The sequence below is a fragment of the Festucalex cinctus genome, chromosome 11 (genome assembly GCF_051991245.1).
Source record: "Festucalex cinctus isolate MCC-2025b chromosome 11, RoL_Fcin_1.0, whole genome shotgun sequence".
Lineage (NCBI taxonomy): Eukaryota > Metazoa > Chordata > Actinopteri > Syngnathiformes > Syngnathidae > Festucalex > Festucalex cinctus.
This window is the reverse complement of record NC_135421.1, coordinates 20726647-20744601: the sequence shown is the minus strand read 5'-3', so window position 1 is coordinate 20744601 and position 17955 is coordinate 20726647. Positions and strand designations below refer to the sequence as shown.

The 17955-nt window shown below is 37.5% G+C and overlaps 1 protein-coding gene across 4 annotated transcripts in view; it reads right to left on the bottom strand.

Annotated features, from left to right (window-relative positions):
• Window positions 1–17955, bottom strand: part of LOC144030672 (partitioning defective 3 homolog B-like) — a 181146-nt gene that overhangs the window by 94241 nt on the left and 68950 nt on the right. For all 4 annotated transcript variants that reach the window (XM_077537156.1, XM_077537155.1, XM_077537157.1 and 1 more), the window contains 7 exons: window positions 15893–15945; window positions 8229–8312; window positions 7337–7462; window positions 6329–6581; window positions 5972–6080; window positions 1771–1910; window positions 1551–1679 (listed from right to left, as the gene is read on the bottom strand). In XM_077537156.1, the coding sequence (XP_077393282.1) occupies window positions 1551–1679; window positions 1771–1910; window positions 5972–6080; window positions 6329–6581; window positions 7337–7462; window positions 8229–8312; window positions 15893–15945 (894 nt within the window). The remainder of the gene's footprint in view (window positions 1–1550; window positions 1680–1770; window positions 1911–5971; window positions 6081–6328; window positions 6582–7336; window positions 7463–8228; window positions 8313–15892; window positions 15946–17955) is intronic.

Below are 17955 nucleotides of genomic sequence, written 5' to 3'. Positions count from 1 at the left end.
AGTTTCTTGGTATCCAACTCCAGATCATAACAATATATTAGTTTGTGGCAGTAAAACAGCAAATTAAAATCCTAAAAGTATTTGCGATGATGCTAGTAATTGGTAAAAAGCAACTCAAGTACTTTTTGTTCTTCTCGGACTGATTTGGAAAACAAAATATTTGGTATGCGATAAATGAGGTTAAAAAAAACAACAATAATTGTTGCATGACAAATAGACGTAAATGGAAGCCAGTATATGCCCACTAAGTGCTTGAGGGGGTTTGGCTTTTATGAAGTGCCATTAGATACGCTTACCTTTGTTGAATCTATCCATCTATTTAACTATATTCATTTTGGTAATAACCTGATGTAGATAAAACATGACAACATCGCATAGAGATGTGATCTCATTGCTTGGCCAGGACCACAACAATGGATAATAGAATTTTTCTTTTTTTGTGCCCTATTTGTATGCATCATAGATTGTACACGGTCACTAAATAATCATGTCCAAAACACCCACGCCCACGCATTGCTACTTTATTGACATATTCAAGCTGAGCTAAGCTTTTCTATGAGAAATTGCGGCTCACCCGTATAATTAATCAGTTCTCACGATTAACTGTAACGGAGAGTCAATCCATCCATTTTTCACATTCATTCTTCAATTCCAGGCCGTCGAGTCGGAGCCTCATCGATCTGCCTTTTTCTCCAATTCAAATCGTGACCACATTCCATTTTTCCAAAATAACATTTGCATTCTCATTTGTAGAAACTAAACTCTAGATTACTTTAGTGCGCTCGGTGCCAAATACCTCCTCGGAAGAAACAAGAGCTGCTGAAATAATTGAATAGCCAATGCTCCAAGAGGGCAAAAAGAGGTGTAGTGGTACTTGAACTCTCTGCATGTGCAAAAAATGGCATCTCCTAACTGTCGCACACAGTGTTAATGGATTATTAATTAATTACTTCCTTGCAAGTGAAAATTAGCTCTGAAGCAGATTCATTAACTGGATGGAGTTGCCCTCGCAGGACAACACTGTGAACTCTCAAAATGCTAATATAACGTGTGCTAGTGTGCTAAAGAACTCTATGCTATGATTCATAATGGTTTTAATCTGGATGTATTGTCTGTTACCTCAAAACGGCTTTAATTAAGCCGTGGGTGAAATATGAATTAAAAGTGCTTTAATTGATGTCATGCCTCACACCAAAACATTTTTCAAGGGGAAAAAAATGAAGGAGAAGACAGACTGAGAATCAGAAACAGGATTCATGTGTATTTTATTAATTGGTAAATCACCAGTGATGATGTAACACAATTACCATCAATGTGAGGATTTACAGTGTGCTCACTATGCACCACACAAATCAATCACATGGCATCTCATACGCCATTAATTAATGCCAATAAAAATATACGTATGGGTGCTAAATTGCTCGTCATCCAGAAAAGCCTGTTGATCGGCTCAACAATCAAAGAAAAACACTATCATAAAAAATGCAAAGGGATAGTTGATGTGAAAGATTTTATTTGGTCTCCAAATAAAAGCATTAACTGGACCTTACCATCTCGCGGGGCAGAAACATGTCTTCTTGTCGTAGAACCACAAGACACACGCTCTCGCCGTGCCGCGTGCTGCGCAGCATGCACACAAGTTCCTCCTGACCGACACCAGTTATGTCCACACCATTTACCTAAAAAACAAGAAGCAATTAAATATAGCATAAACCTTAACGTAAAAAAAAAAAAGAAAAAAAAAAAGTTTTGCTCACTGATCATTCATACCTCTAATATGCGGTCTCCTGATTGCAAGCGTCCATCTTTGACAGCCGCCCCACGTGGTAGAATGTTTTTGACAAGGATTGGCCCAGGACCGTGAACTGACGAGTCTCTGGTTACCACTGTAAATCCAAGACCCTCTGAACCTACAATAGTGACAGGCATGAACACCTTTGTTTGTTTGTTTTTTATTCAAGTAGCTAGCTACTTTCTGTACCCAACTGACATAGTAGGGAATACTAACAGAATACATAATTTGGAGTTAATGTTAGTTATGTTTAAGAAAGGAAAAAAAAAAAAAAGGGGGGGGGAATGTCACGACTTTCAGGTTGTCCTACAAGTTGGGTGGCCAACAAGTTCCCATTTTGTAGCACAAGTTGTTTCAGTTTTTGGGACATTTTTAAAAACGTCTTCACAGAACAAAATAGAGGAAATAAAAAAATAAATAAATAAAATAAATAAATAAATATTTCAATTTTTGCCATAAAACGTATTAATTGCACAAACAATGTTTTAGATCAGTGATTCTTAATGAGAACTGTTTGCTGTGACATATTGCGGTTGTTGCAGGTAATTATCTAATTTCTCTTCATTTGTCATGAACTAATTATTAAATTATACATATTTTTTTCTTGATATCGATCTATATTTTTGGAATATTTTTGTTAGGTGTTGTGCCCTGAGATTTTTTTCTGAGGTCATATGGGTTCGTTGGCTCGATAAAGTTTGGGAAACTGTGTTTGGTTTGGACACTATTTTTTTTTTAAACACATATACAATAGGGATGTAACGATTTCCAAAAATCACGATACGATATTATCATATGAAGGTCACGATACGATAATTATCGCGATATTGTGGGGAAGTTGGTGATACAAAAAAGGTCACAATATTGTAAAAAATTGAGTGCATTAAAAAAAAATGTAAAAAAAACAACAATATTGTGTTTTTGTATATTACAGTAATGCATATAAACAACCTAAAATCTTTAATAACACTTAATATTAAGGCACTTAGTTTCACTAATGCAAGCACATTGAGTTCCTTCACATATTGACTCGGTTCACAAGCATATTACGTTCCCCTGACCATTAGCGCGTATTTTAAACATAAGGGCCAAAACATGCCTGGTGAAAATTAAACTGCACTAAAAAAAAAAAAAAAAAAAGCCACCAGAGGGTGCTAGAACTGCACAAATGGAAATCAACCTGACTTTTTTAACCAATGTGCTGCTTTTAATATCGTGACATCACTACGACGATATATTGTGGCAGTTTTAATATCCCGATATCACGAAATTGCTGTTATCATTACATCCCTAATATACAAGTGAACCACTGAAATGATGTTTAACATTCTCTGAACCTTAATAACAAATGACAGAGGGTTTTGTTTTGTTTTGTTTTGTTTTGTTTAAACCTAGGTCATTTGTCACCCAAGTGTCAAATATTGAAAAAGAAAAAAAAAACAAACTTCAAAACAAAGAATCAATACAACATCCTATTTTTAATAACACATGTCAGTAGAAGCTAGCCAGTCTGGGGCTAGTGGTTTAAGCTAAACTGCCACAGATTTCACAAAGGATGACAATTTAACAATTTATTTTTTATTTTTTTGTGGGAATTTTGTATACATTGTAAAAATCAGAAATAGACAGACCTATGAGGTGTTCCAATTTTGAGGAATCACAGGATGAGATTGCTTGGCCTTTTCTGTTACTCGAGCAATATGGCCCAAAAGAGTAAACAAAAAAGTTTGTCACGTACTATAGTAATGTAGTTGTCACTGGGCAATAACGCAAACACAAGCTATACTATGCCACTGACCACACCTCATTTCAAACCTCACACTCACATGGGTGCAGGGGCGAGAAAATTACTTTCAGCATTGGCCGGAAACAAACTAATGCCACGCTGCGCTTTTGTGCCTCTTTGTGCTGCACATAAGATACAACTCAGTATGTGCATTACTTTAAAACATTGGCTCGTATCTGCAAAGAGTTCAGGTGTGGGGCAGAACGGGGCGGGGTGGGGGTGAAGTATAGAACAGTAAAGCGGAAATGAGGTGTAAGTCTAACGCAGTGGTGAATGTTCTGGAAAGAGAAGTGAGGAAGATTAAAATACTAATCAGTGGAAAACAGGCTCACGCACGAGCGCGTGCGCACGCACACACACACACACTGTGTAAGAAAGCACTCAAACATGAATGCCAGTGCCCAATACACAGACTGGTTGTGTGTTTTATAGACCTCATTTAGTCTGGTCTCTTTAGCAGCGCCAAGTCAGCAGTTTGGTCCGCTATGAATTCATATCAGCAGAAATGAACAGATCAATAAAGACTTAATAGACCTTGAAGAGAACAAGTCAAGAAGATGGAGAGAGAGGAAGGAGTGCTAGGAAAGGAAAAGGGCGAAAGAGAAAATCTAAGACCTGAGACATGTGCGATATAAAGTAAATGTGGTAAATAAATATGCCTCTAATTTCATCCTTCAATTCACCAAGCATCAACTCTGGGATTGTGTTTTGATTTTACTTTTCTTTGTTTTTTTTTTTGTTTTTTAACGTGTTTTTTTTAATTTATTTATTTATTTATTTATCTACTTATTTTATTATTTATTATTATTATTACTTTATTTATTTATTTATTTATTTTAATTTTTTTTCAACGCTCCAAAGTCAGGCCAGTGGTCCACTTGATGCACAGAGCTTCTTTTTGGAAGGAACAGTAGCTTAATGTCACAGTAAAATTAAACAGCCCACCGGGCCACAATAAGTTAAAAAGTCGTAATTTTACAAAAAAAAAGTTCAATGAGAACAACAATACAAGGTTTTCTCACCCATAACACACAATAGTAACAAATCACCGGCCTGTTGGCGTTTGTATTGTGTTCCACCTCACCGTTCACTTGTTCACCGTTTGGTTTCGTAAACCAAGTTTTTGAAGTTAGAATAAAAATGAAAAAATAACGATGTTGTCAGGAAACTAAAATGAAATTAGTCTCTTAATCTTGTTGACAGCTTGATTTGACACAATGTCTTTAGTTTGCCTCACATCATTTTGTATGTAAGGTTACAGGAGTCAATGTTCAGAGGTAATTAAAAAAAAAAAAAAAAAAAAGCAATGCATAAAAACAATAAATACTGCAATTGTAAGCTAAATGTCTAACAATCCCAAAAGAAAGTTAATGCAATATCGACATTGGCCAACAACTCTAGTAAAATGATGTTTTATGAATCTGAATGACATGAACGGATGGTTGCGAGCTGACTGACATGCATATTAATGATTTCTAATCCTGAAACTTCATTGTGAGGCAATACATCCTTCCAAAACTTCACTTAATTGGACTTGCAGACGGTAGTATTAAGAGGCAGCAATTGTGGAATTACAGCGATATTAATCACAAGTGGCCTGCACTGAGTCAAGTTTCTTAATTACTATGAAACATGGATTAAACAAGCAATGTTATAGTAGAGCACAGCAGGATTGCAAATTTCATGTTTTTCTTCCTGGGTCTCTATATCACATTGCAGATTTTGTTTTGGGGTTTTTTTCAAGAAGGTGAAACCTATATCAGTATTAATACGAGTGTTGTTCCGATACCGTTTTTTGCCCCCAATACCGATTCCGATACCCAGCTTTGCAGTATCGGCCGATACCGATACCATACCGATTAATGTTGTTCCAATACCGTTTTTTGCCCGCCGATACCGATTCCGATACCCAGCTTTGGAGTATCGGCCGATACCGATACCATACCGATTAGTGTTGTTCCGATACCGTTTTTTTGGCCCCCGATACCAATTCCGATACCCAGCTTTGCAGTATCGGCCGATACCATAGCGATACCTAAGGTTATTTTTCCCTCAACATGAAAAAGCTGTCCTGCCATTGGTTCAGAGCATTCAAGGACCAATAGGATATCTTAGATCGGCATGCAGTGAACATGTCACATACCAGTGAATGTCGTGCACGAGCAAGACACAAGATGTTGCATCAAAAATCCTATATTAGCGTTGGGATTAATGGTATCGGCATGTTACTTGTGAGTACTCACCGATACCACTCTTTTAATTCAGTATCGTCACCTCTGCCGATACCAGTATTGGTATCGGAACAACACTAATTAATACGTAGTGATTGATTAAAAATCTTGGAAATGAACATAAATCCATTTAAAAGAAAAATGTTGTGTAACATTACTAACCTTTCTTAAGGTCAATTCTTAATCTCCGTCCTCCTTTCTTACTGGCCATCAGATTGGACAGGGCAGGGCTTTTTTCGGAAAGCGAGCTCTCACTTCCTCCTTTAGATCTCTATGTAGAGAGAAAAGGGGGCAATATTAAATAGTTTACAGTGGTAAAAAGTTCAACACTAATGCAGCGCAGAGATATTCTATAAACCAAGATATTCAAAAGGGTGGTCACTTTCAAGCCCATCACTCAACAGGAAATGGCAATATATTCCACAGTGCAAATGACTGTAGTCATTTGCATACAATTGAATTCTGTCAAGATATCTTGTGAAATAAGGTTAGCTTGGAGCGAAGGCGTTTAAAACTCACAGCGGCTTCCAGAGTGCCAGCATCTTCAGCTACTCTCCCGATGGCACTCTCAGGAGGCTTGAACCAAGGTTTGGCTTTGACAGGCGGAGGTGGCTCTTTGGTTTTGGGAATCCGGGGACTGCTGTCAGGACCGGCATTGCTGCTAAACAGCTGACCTATCAGACTCTTCTCAAAGCGTTCTCTGTTGGATGAGGGAAGTACTTCCAAAGAGACCACCGGGGAGTGCATTGCCTGCCGAAAGATTTCTTGGGCTCTGGGAGAGGGGAAATAGTGACAAACATAGAATATAGACACATAATGTGTCATTAGAGATGAAAAAGTTAATTAAATAAATATACATGGCAGCCACTAGAACAAGGGGGAAAAAATACCAGCATAGGCCAACAACTGATGAATTTAAAAACCTGTCATTTGCAATGCAACACAAAATAATCATTTTACATATGGTATTTAATCATGAAAAAAACTTAGTGTATTTCCTGCGCTGGAAAATTCATATGTACTGTATGTTCTGTAATGTTACAGTAATTAGGTTACATCCCCAAGAAATGCCGCCAAGTTGCCTACTTGACGGGTTCTTCACTGATGCAATAAACACTGACAAACAACAAGTCTCAAATGAGTCCTGAACAAATCTTCTCGGAAAGTAATACAAGGGAATGAGCAGAAACACAATGTGATCTCCATGGATTACTACTCAGACATCTGCCAAGTGTCTTTTGTATTGTTCTGTGATGTCGCTACATGTTAAATTAGACCTCTGACAAGAGGAAGGCGACAGCAGTGGTAACACGAAGAGAAATCAGACCTAACATCAAAGTGTCTCTACTATTTATATCTTGTTCAAGATTTTAGATAGGATAACATCCTTATACGTTAGGTTACATTAAGAAAAAAAAAAAAAAAAACATAAAATCATATAGTCCTTTTGGTTACTAAATTTCAACACTATGGCTAATCAACTGATTAATTAAAGGGCCTGAAAAACAAAGACAGGAGTAAACTCACTGGCTAAAAGTTTTGTCCAGAAGGTCGGTGTTGTTTATCTTGACAATGCATTCATCCTCCTGGAACAAACCTTCCTTACTTGAGCGACTTTCTTCCTCCACTCCACGGATATACAAACCAAGAGACCTGTGAGCAGAGTATATATATTATAGAGTATTATATACAGTTAGTTATTGCAACTATATATCTGAATACTGTATATACACAGTGGTACCTGACCTATAAGTGACCCGATTTATGAGTTTTTCCTGAAAAGATCCACCAGTCAGCTAATTTTTAGTCTTGAATTGCAAATACAAATTTGAGTTAAGCACCTGACAACAGCAGTCAACTTCACAATAAGCAGCAGTTTGGCAGATAGTGAATAATTCTTGAAAAAAAAGAAAGAAAAGAAAAAAGTGTTTGTTTTAACATAACTTTAGTCCGCTCACTTAATGCTAACACACATGGCAAAACAACAACCTAACACAATTTGCATCAATCTCGCTCCTTTAAGCTACGGACATTTGAACAAAAAAAATGGTGCAACACATGTAGACAGACAATATACTGTAACAATACTCACAGGCATATCTTCTTTAACGTCATTGACAAACGACTAATATTACTGCCTCTTACTGAGGAGTTGTGACATTCGTTGTGTGTTAGGTATGCAAGCATGCCCCATGGTGGGGATCTATGTGGGCTGGAATGCACTAATGCCGCGTTTCCATTAGAAAAGGGTAAAGATGATTTGAGGTGAGAGTTTAGAGAGACCACATTGTCACGGAACAAGTTAAACTCAAGTAAAGGCACCACTGTGTATCACAAGTTGCACAAGGCCGCACCAAAAAGACAAATACAACTTAAAAAAACAATTTTTTGTATTTTGGTTTACGTGTAAATAACTCACCGTCCACTGAGCGATGAGCAGTATGGAACCACATGGATTCCCAAAGGACTGTCCCCTCCCAGGATCTCCACTGTTCGGGTCAGGCTAAACAAATTAAGAACATATATATTAATACTAATCTCGGCAATTTCCTAACCTGGCAATAGCCAGATGGATACCATTTTACATATCTATCTGGTACCGCTCCACAGTAATTTGGTCGGGAAAAGGCGGGACATTCTGTACAATAATTCAAGCTGATTGGACGATGTGACATTCTACACGTTTGATAATCAATCGCGGCCATCGGTAAAAACGTCATCTTCGTTCATGTGGAAGGGGGGAAAGCACGAACATCTTACCAGCTAAAAATGCACGAAGCGCCTCTCGCTGTTCCCGCCCCCAAACACAATGTCACTCTGTGATTGGTCCGAAACACCAGTGGTTCGGGAAAGGCGGTTATCAGCAGGAGCAGTACAAGATGTCTTCTCCGGAGTTTGTGAACTCACAAATACCGCAAGAATTCATCTTGCGAAAGTTAAGGTTAGCAATTTCCTTTAACTCATTCACTGCCTTTGAGAAGTATACTTGTCAATTGTATTTTTTAGAGTGGGGATAGATGGTAAGAATCTGATTATGCTCCACTGTAAATGCCAAACTTGGAAACAACTTTACTGATGCCCAACCACCGGTAGATGACATCATTGCCCCATTTTATACAAAATAAACACAGTTTCAGAGTCCATGGGAGAAATAGCTGTATTTTGGCAAACCACCATTTTTCTACTGTCAATTATAAAAGAACGGGAAGGGGCAAAAAGTAGGAAGTCTATTCTGTCATTTGGTAGATTCGGTTAATATATAATTATTTAACGTAATATCGCATGGGTATTGGAAATTTTCAAATTTTCTAAAACGGCTGGCTGATTTATTAATAGCAAGCAATTGACTGAAAATTCTCTCATGCAAACATGAAATCAATACTCTCTTGGAAATGAGTCTGTTCTATGTAGTTCATACTATGCAATACTGATACATTAGTTTCACAAATGTAGTCAATGCTTTAAAGGACGATTTGTGAAGTTAATCCATGAGCGCAAACCTCGTCTGTAGAGATGAGGTTATTTTAATGAAAGGCATCCAAACAGCACACTTGTTGCGAGTAGAAGCTCGACAACAGTTTTTGTTCTTTTTATCTCTTCCTTGTTTGTCATCTATGAACATGTCTTTCTAAATTGGATTGTTCATATATGAATGCGGTTTATATTGCATCTGTGTTTAAATTGGAGTGCTCGTTGAAGTCTTTGTTTGATTAGTTTATCTATCAGAGTGCAGACAATAATCCCCGCCTGCCCTTCTCCCTGCTCCCTCTGTGTGTTTGCTTTTCAAGAAGTTTGCATCAACTTAGTTTTGTGCTCTGTAGCTACAACCTCAATTATGTCTCCAAGGCCAGCTGCTCCTTTTGTCTTGCTCTCTAAAACCCTCCTGGCGTTCGGGAGCGACGAAATAAAACCCCTCCACCCATCCCAAAGCACCCAATGAACTGAGCAGTAGGTGCGGTGATAGACTTCAGCGAGAGGGCTGTTGATCATGGCGAGTGGCAAAGGGTAATACACATGGTATGCCTCTGCTTCACATGGAGTATATAAAAATAAAGCTGGTGCGTCCTGATCATCATTGAAGAAAGTGAAGGTGATAGAAGAAGAAGGTGGAGTCAACGGATGTGGTGATGGAGGGAAAATAAGACCGCTGAATAAAACATCTTTAGGTCATCAGTTATGGAAAAGTGAGACAGGAGGTGAACCTCCTAGTAGAATTTTAATACATTAACGTAGGATCACAAAGCATAACTAAAAGTGCTTCTTCGTGCTTAGAAGATTACTTGTAGACGAAGGCCTCAGAATGGGAAGGTCAAAAATATATGGCTTAGTGACTGACCTACATTTAGCAACCAAAAGCTAATTACGTCCTTTAAATATAGCACATGATAATTTTTGTTTTTTTAGTTTACCATCAGTGACAGGCTGGCTCTCTTGCCAACTTCCTACACTAAGAACTACAGCCGTGCCATTTACGGCCCACCGTCCATTTTTTAGTGGCCCACGACATGTGCTAAAAATGGCGTCAGTTCAAATAAAGTAAAAACAAAAATGAAGTGACGTCATCTAGCAGCAGCCAATAGACAAGCATCTTCAGATGACGTTGCTCCCATGGTGTTGTTATTTTCAATATTGTGCACAAGTAATACACATTATTAAAAAATAAAAAATAAAAAATGAAAAAAAACTAAAACTGATACTGAAACTAAGTAAAAGTAAGCATTTATTAAAGAACTAAAACTTGTAAAAACTAACTAATGAAAAATTTGAATACTATAATAACCCATCCATCCATTTTCTTGACCACTTATTCCTCACAAGGGTCGTGGGGGGTGCTGGAGCCTATCTCAGTGGCTCTGGGCAGTAGGCGGGGTACACCCTATACTTGTTGCCAGCCAATCGCAGACTATAATAACCCTACTGCCATATTACAAATAAAATGGTTTATATATTGTAGGGATAGACCGATAATCGGCTGGGACGATTATCGGCACCGATATTAAGCATTTCGACGAATATCGGCATCGGCCATTTTGAAGAATCATATGGCCGATAATAGATCCATTTAAAAACAAAAAAACAAACAAACAAAAAACTTCAAGGAACTAATTTAAATGTTTGGTTTTTTTGTTTGTTTGTTTTTCCATTTAAATTTTCAGAGGCGCTGCTGACCCTGGGAACTCTCTGCACCATCTGTTTTTGTTTGAAATTAAAACTAAGATAATTTAAAAAATAAATAAAATACTTCAAATTTATTGAAATACTTTGTTTAGTGTAAAAAAAAATTGTTTGTTTTTATTTAACTTTTGAAAACATGCCACTGCACCAGGGAGATCCTGGGACTTGTTAGATTTTAAAAACAAAGATGTCTATTGACTAAGATTTAAAAATAAAAAAAATAAAAAATCCAATATTTTACTAACCCTAAAAGTTGCTCAATAAGTATATACTTTAAAATAAAAAAAAGAACTGGAGTTTGTATTTTTTCCAAATTTTGATGCCAATATTTTCCCTTTATAGTGAAAATTAATATCGGCTCCAAATATCGGTTATCGGCGTCATTGACGACTAATAATCGGCATCGGTATCGGCCCTGAAAAAACCATATCGGTCTATCTCTAATATATTGTACCATTTTTCTAAATATGCAAAAGCGCGAATAAATTATTTGTACAATTTTTAGGACTAAACACAATTTCTCTTCATAACATTATGTGGCCCTTGCGTCCTTCTGATTTTCTCTATGTGGCCCTCAAATGAAAAAGTTTGGACACCCCTTGAACTACAGTATACTGACTCTAAAAATTAATGAATACATTGAGGGCAAAACTTATAGCGAATGATACATTAAGGAAGTAAAGCGGTGTAATGAAAAGGGAAGCAAGCGAGCACTGTAAGCTCGATAACGTGAAATGAAGGAAGCAGCGAATTAATTAGACAAAGCTAATGAATAGTATTAATATGAGCGAGGGGAAAAGACCCCCGCCCTCCCATGTCTTCCTGTAGCTCTCTTATTTCCTTACCAAAAAGACAGTTTACATTTCCTTCTTGATTTTTGGGATATTTGACAAGAAAAAAAAAAGGCTCAAGTGGTGTGAAGAGATTGGAGGAAATTGGGTGAGGAAAGAAAGAGGAGGCCAATGCAAAGGGAAAAGGACAATACACTTTATAGGCCACATACACACAGAGAGACAGATGAAAAGAGCAGGTGTTCTCCACCTGCCACTTCACTGATGCTTGATATGAAAGACTGACACACAGAGTAGAAATTACGCCAAAAGGATGCATATTACAAAACCGAGCATCATCCTGTCATCTATTTTCTAATGGACTGAATGGATCATTCTCCTCTTGCGCTCCCACATTTTTACATGCTGATCTTCAAAGAGCAACACACACAAAAAAAAAAAGAAGTGGAGTGAATGCAAACCAGGGAAAAATGTTAATGCTATGCAAAATGTTAATGTATGCAAATACAAAAAAAAAGAAAAAAAAATGGAATAATTTATATTTTAAATGAATATTTTCTGCTTGTGACGGGTGTATCACAGGATTCCCAGGTGTCCCCAAGCTTTTGGTGGCATTTCAATGCATCTTTTGTCAAGGTAATGGGCACGTCTGACAGCCTAATGTTGGGTTGTTTGTGATGACAACATCGGTACACTGTGTGGTCAAAGGAATTGGGACGCCTCTTAATAAATAACAGCTCAACGGTTAACTGAACTAGACCCTTAAGTGGGGGTACATACAAAGAGCTCCGATAAACAGGACACATTTTAGCATATCTCATCCCTTGCGATCAAAAGTCAGCGAAGGCTCAACCGCTGATGTCTCTGAAAGATTATTATTCTGAGCGTTAAGTCTGCAGTGTGCCGAGTGTTAAGAGTGATTTATCCTCCCTGATCTGCTCGGAAAACCATCAGGGCGACAATAGTAAATGCTATACCTGTTCAATATTTCCCCTGCAAATCCTTATGTGTTTGATCAACACAAAGTTTGGCGGAGTCAAGGAATCTGACTATGACATGAAACATAGCCAAATCGGAAGCTCACTGAACTGAGGTTGTGTTGAGTGTTTACATAACACATCTCACAGGTCATTCACCACAATTTAAAAAAAAAAAGAAAAGACACATAGAAGAGTTTGCAACTGTAATGTAGTTCAGAGGAATAGCTACTGACATCAGTGCTGATACTGTTTGTCTGAATTTGCAATTGGAAGAAGAAAAAAAAAAGGATACCACTTCAATAGCCTATTATGTATCTTCAGATCAGGTGGACCAGGAGCCATTAACTCTTTGACCGCCAAAAACGTTTAATGACGTATGCTAAAATCCTAATGAATGCCGCCTTAAATGTTAATTGAAGTTTACTAAGGTTTTGTTTTTTTTTTCCTCTCGATGGGCATCGCAACGTCTTGTGCAGCACCGCCTGCTCAATGGGTTGTGGAATCAAAAACACCCACTAAGTATGGCCAGCAGATGGCAGCATTGTATCTTTTTTCAATGGGCTCACAGTATGTGAAATTACAATGTAACATGATTGATCTGATGAAATTGAACGTTTTCAAGGATGACGTGAATGATCAAAGCCTTTGTCACATTAAATCTAATTCACAGAGGGTCAATAAACAAAAAAAAAATATCTGAGTCACTGTTGTGCAAAAAAATTATCTTTTCAATGTCACTCAAATTACCTATTTTCAAATGGTAATTACTAAAGAACGGAATAAGGTAGAAACATACTTTTTTATGTTTATGTAGTTGTAGCGCACAATATTTTGTTGCCTTGAAAGATGAGTGAAAATGCTCGAAATCGGCTGGCACTGTTGGGGTTGTTTTTTTTTTTATAATGTTTGGCAGTCAAAGAGTTAAAGTCATGTTGACGTATATTAAAATCAACAAGGATGACCAAAACTTTGTTAGCTGACTGCAAATTCTGCTCAGATAAATGGATGATGACTTAGCTAACTTGGCTAGCTTGTTAGCTTACAACCACTTTGTATTTTGCTTCTGGATGGCACGTGGCACTGTGCTTCCTTTCCCAAGTCAGCCAACCTTGTTTAGGAGGTGAAATTCATAATTGTCAGCTCAGATATGTTTAAGCACATGGTGTGCTGTGCGGGTCACAAGTTCACCACACTTAATAAAAACAGTAAGCACACATGAAATTTGTTAAGGTGCTAAAAATTGGTCCATGTGTGCATGTACGCTTGATTTGTTCACCTCCATCTTAATTGTAACTTGTGTAAACCCTTTACTCTTGCAGCATGGAGTATGGTACATTGCACAAAGCAATGTCTGTTAAGGTACTTTTTTTTTTTTTTTTTTTTTGGTGAAGAACTTAACAAATGTAAAGCAACCCCATCAAACAGTTCTGGACTTAATGTTAATAAATCTTGTGAGGCGGGCGCTTTCGTCAAACATCACTCAGGCCTCACAAATTTTCTTCTGGATGAATCGGCAAAAACTCCACACATACTTTACAAAAGACCGGCTCACTTCTGTTCAAATGATTGATGGACGTGGTAACATATAAAATCTGAAAAATCGGTTTAAATCGAGTTTTTATAAAGCACTCCAGACCTTCACCTCCTGTTTTTCCAGAAACAGCTCCCAGGCAGAAATATGTGGCACTATCAAAGCCATTCCGAAAAACAATTTGCAGTAAATCTCATCCTCCAGATGAAAATGATGCTTTTATTCAAATGCAATATCATTTTCTTCTTGGTTCTGCAATTTAAATTATGATAAGCTATTACTGTACTTACAGTAGGCGATGCGCAGATATGCAGGCACACATTCGGGCAGCGTCAACATCAGTAATTCAAACACAAACACATAAACATTGATTTAAAGAACACTTTACTGTTCTAATATTTATAGCCATCATAGTCCTGGTCCATAGTTTCTGATTTTTTGCAATTTCAAGGCTCGTTTCACCGACAAGCACAGAAACCACTAAATCACTTATACATTACTTCATGCTGAGATTTGTCTTATTGGTGTATAGTGAAAATTATCATACCAATTCCTGACTGAATCAAATTACTATGACTGCATAGAAGTTTATACATATTTAATGGATGGATGGATGGACGGATGGACGGACGGACGGACAGACGGACAGATAGGATATTTTTATTAATTTACTAGCAAAGCAACCCTACACATTTGATGAGCTAATGAGAGCTTCCCAATTTAGTGTTTGGAGTCGAGAATACTGAATGCCTCCCATGGGTGATTTTCTGCCCATGTGTGCATGCGTGTGACCTTGTTTTGCTCTTTTGTAGTGGGCTAATGATGGGGAGGCTTTATACTAACTGTTGCTTTAAAGGCCTTGATCTACATTAGATGATGAATGAAGACGGCCAAGTAGGACACAAAAACATAAACACGCACACTGACAAACAGGCACACTTTTCAGACCTACACAATAAATAGTTAAAGGGATACTTTACTTATTTAGCCATTATTGGCAGTCAAATGTTAATATTTTGCCTATAATAAATTTGATATTTTTATTATTGTTCATGTACAATTAGTACCTTTAAAAAGACGTTTTGCAACTTGCTGTCGACTGAAAATGACATCACAAGGGCTCACTCAGTAACCAATCACAGCTCAGCTTGTGAATGTCACATGACCAAACCTAGAAAACAGGTGATTGGTTAACCTGAGCCCTTCTGATGTCATTTTCAGTTGACAGCAAGTTGCAAAATGTGTTTTGAAAGGTATTAATTGTACATGAAAAATAATGAAAGTATCAAATTCATTATAGACAAAATATTAACTTTTTATTGCTATAATGGGCTAAATAAGTGAAGTATCCCTATAAGCAGGCCATGTCCAAGCAAAAACGGCTACTTTGACCTTTCTTCTACATTTCAACATGGTTTTGGATTTTTGTAAGGTTATTTGATGTGGTTCTTGTACTGCGTATCATTATATCGTGCAAGCGTTCATAAAGTTGAGGCTTGTCAGTGTGCAAGTATATTCCATATATTTCTATAAATACTACTAGACCAGTTATTTTACTTGAAGGTGGATGTTGCACTGAAAAAAAAGACAAAATGCACATACTGACCTGTCATTGAAAGCATATTTGACTTGGGGTCTTGCAACAGCAGGACTTGGTGCCTGTAGAGAGCGCACACAAACACGTTTTTAGTGATAGTGTTTGTAACTCAAATTTCTGCTTGTTAGTTAAAGCAAAAATAAATAAATAGTCAAGCGACGACTTGTATCTCAAAACATTTGAGAGTCAGGTCACTCCTAAGTCAAGGTATACCAGTATTTTTTGATCCGCAGTCTGGATGTCCTGCGTACACACTTGCTGATTTGTTTCTCATCGTGCGTGGCATCTCACACATTTTAAAAATCAATTAAGCTGGCAAAAATCCGTATATGTGTACTTCACTTAAGATAGCTGAGTGAAGCTAAATATGAGCAATGAGGAGAGGTGAGAACTCCACTGTAGCACTGACAGTGATTGACAGACTACACATATGCGACATATGCTCCGGCTTTGGTGACTTGAACAACAATTAGCCTGGCCAAGATGCAGATGCCGTCATATTAGCTTAATTACTGTCAGAGTGGCAGGTAACATTCATTATCCTAACACCTTCATCATATTAGCAACCGCTGAAATACAATATTAATTGGAAAGTCTATCAGTGTTTAATTGTATGTCTCATTTAATCGAGAAATAGCTCTCTGAAGTAATTACCAAAGGCCAATAACTACGTATTTAACCAAACAGTAGTTTGTAAAATGTCAATTAATAGAAGTGCCACATGATTCATGCTAACCTCATAAAGTATTAGATCTATAAGACACACAATTCTGCATACATTTAAGTATAAAAAGAAAGAAAAGTACTTACGTTGTTATTCACATATTTGAACCAACCATGTAACAGCAATTTGAGGAATAGCGACTTCATTTCTAATTCAATAATTCCAGAGCTATTTTATTTGAGAAGGCACGAGAAAGTAAACAGAACCCGACAGACACACTTCAAGCAAGGTTCTGGAGGATTAATAAGTAGTGTACATCCTTCTAGCCCCAGTAGTATTCCAGGCAAGAGAAAATAGTCCCAGTCTGATTAACACATCGTAACTAACCTGCCACTATGCCACAGACTCAGCGAAAGAGACTTTTAAAAACAAGAGAGAACACAGAGAGGAATTCACAGCAAGAACTTTACTTTCCTCCTCTCACTGCTCTTACCAAAAAGGCCAAGTGACATTTGGAACAATTACACAGGGCCATTACCTCCATCTGAACCTGGCAGTGTAGACGGACAATTGACTTTATGTGTATGAGTGAGACACAGAAAGAGAAACTGCAAAAAAAGAAAGAGATGCCACATATCATATATTGCCATATCCTTCCTTTCTTCTTTCCTTTTAGTCTTTTCTCTGGTCTCTTGAGGTCTCCCTAATCTGTAGGAATTTAGATGTTTCTGGTTTTGGTGAAAGATTCTGGTTTTGTAACCCTTTGGGTGGTAGGTGGTGTCTGGTTGGTGCTGGATTTCACTTTGTTTCATCTTTCCTTCCTTTGATAATTCCTCTGGTCTCCTGACAACTTCATGACTCTAGCGGGACTCTGAAATATCCAGTTAAGGTGAAGGTTTGGGATTTTTTTTTTTAATAGTTTTCAGGGGAATTAAAACTCACACGCATGCATGCACGCACAAAAAAAATAAAATAATAATAATTAAATAAATAAAAAAGATGTCACAGTGTTGCAAGGAAAATGATGGATGTAGGATCAAATCTATTCTTAGTTATTCTTGGTGTAGATTCCAACTGTATGAGTGGTCTTTAGTATTAAAAAAAAAAAAAAAAAAAAAAAAAAAACCTCTGTAGCATGAGCAAAGACACACCATGTACACAATGTGACTTGCAAATCAAGAGAACGGACAGCGAAACATGTTTTTATCTCTCCTCGGGGAGACTTTGGCAGCAGAGCAAGAATTGATGCAGGCCATCCACCAACATCCCTGAGCTGAAGCTGTTCTATAAGAAGGGATAAGCTAAAATCCATTCAAGTCTACGTGCGAGCCGAGCGCCCTCCCCTCGTTTAGCTCTCTCTTTCACAGTCATCAAGGTTATTGTGCTTCACAGCGCACAGAATGACCCT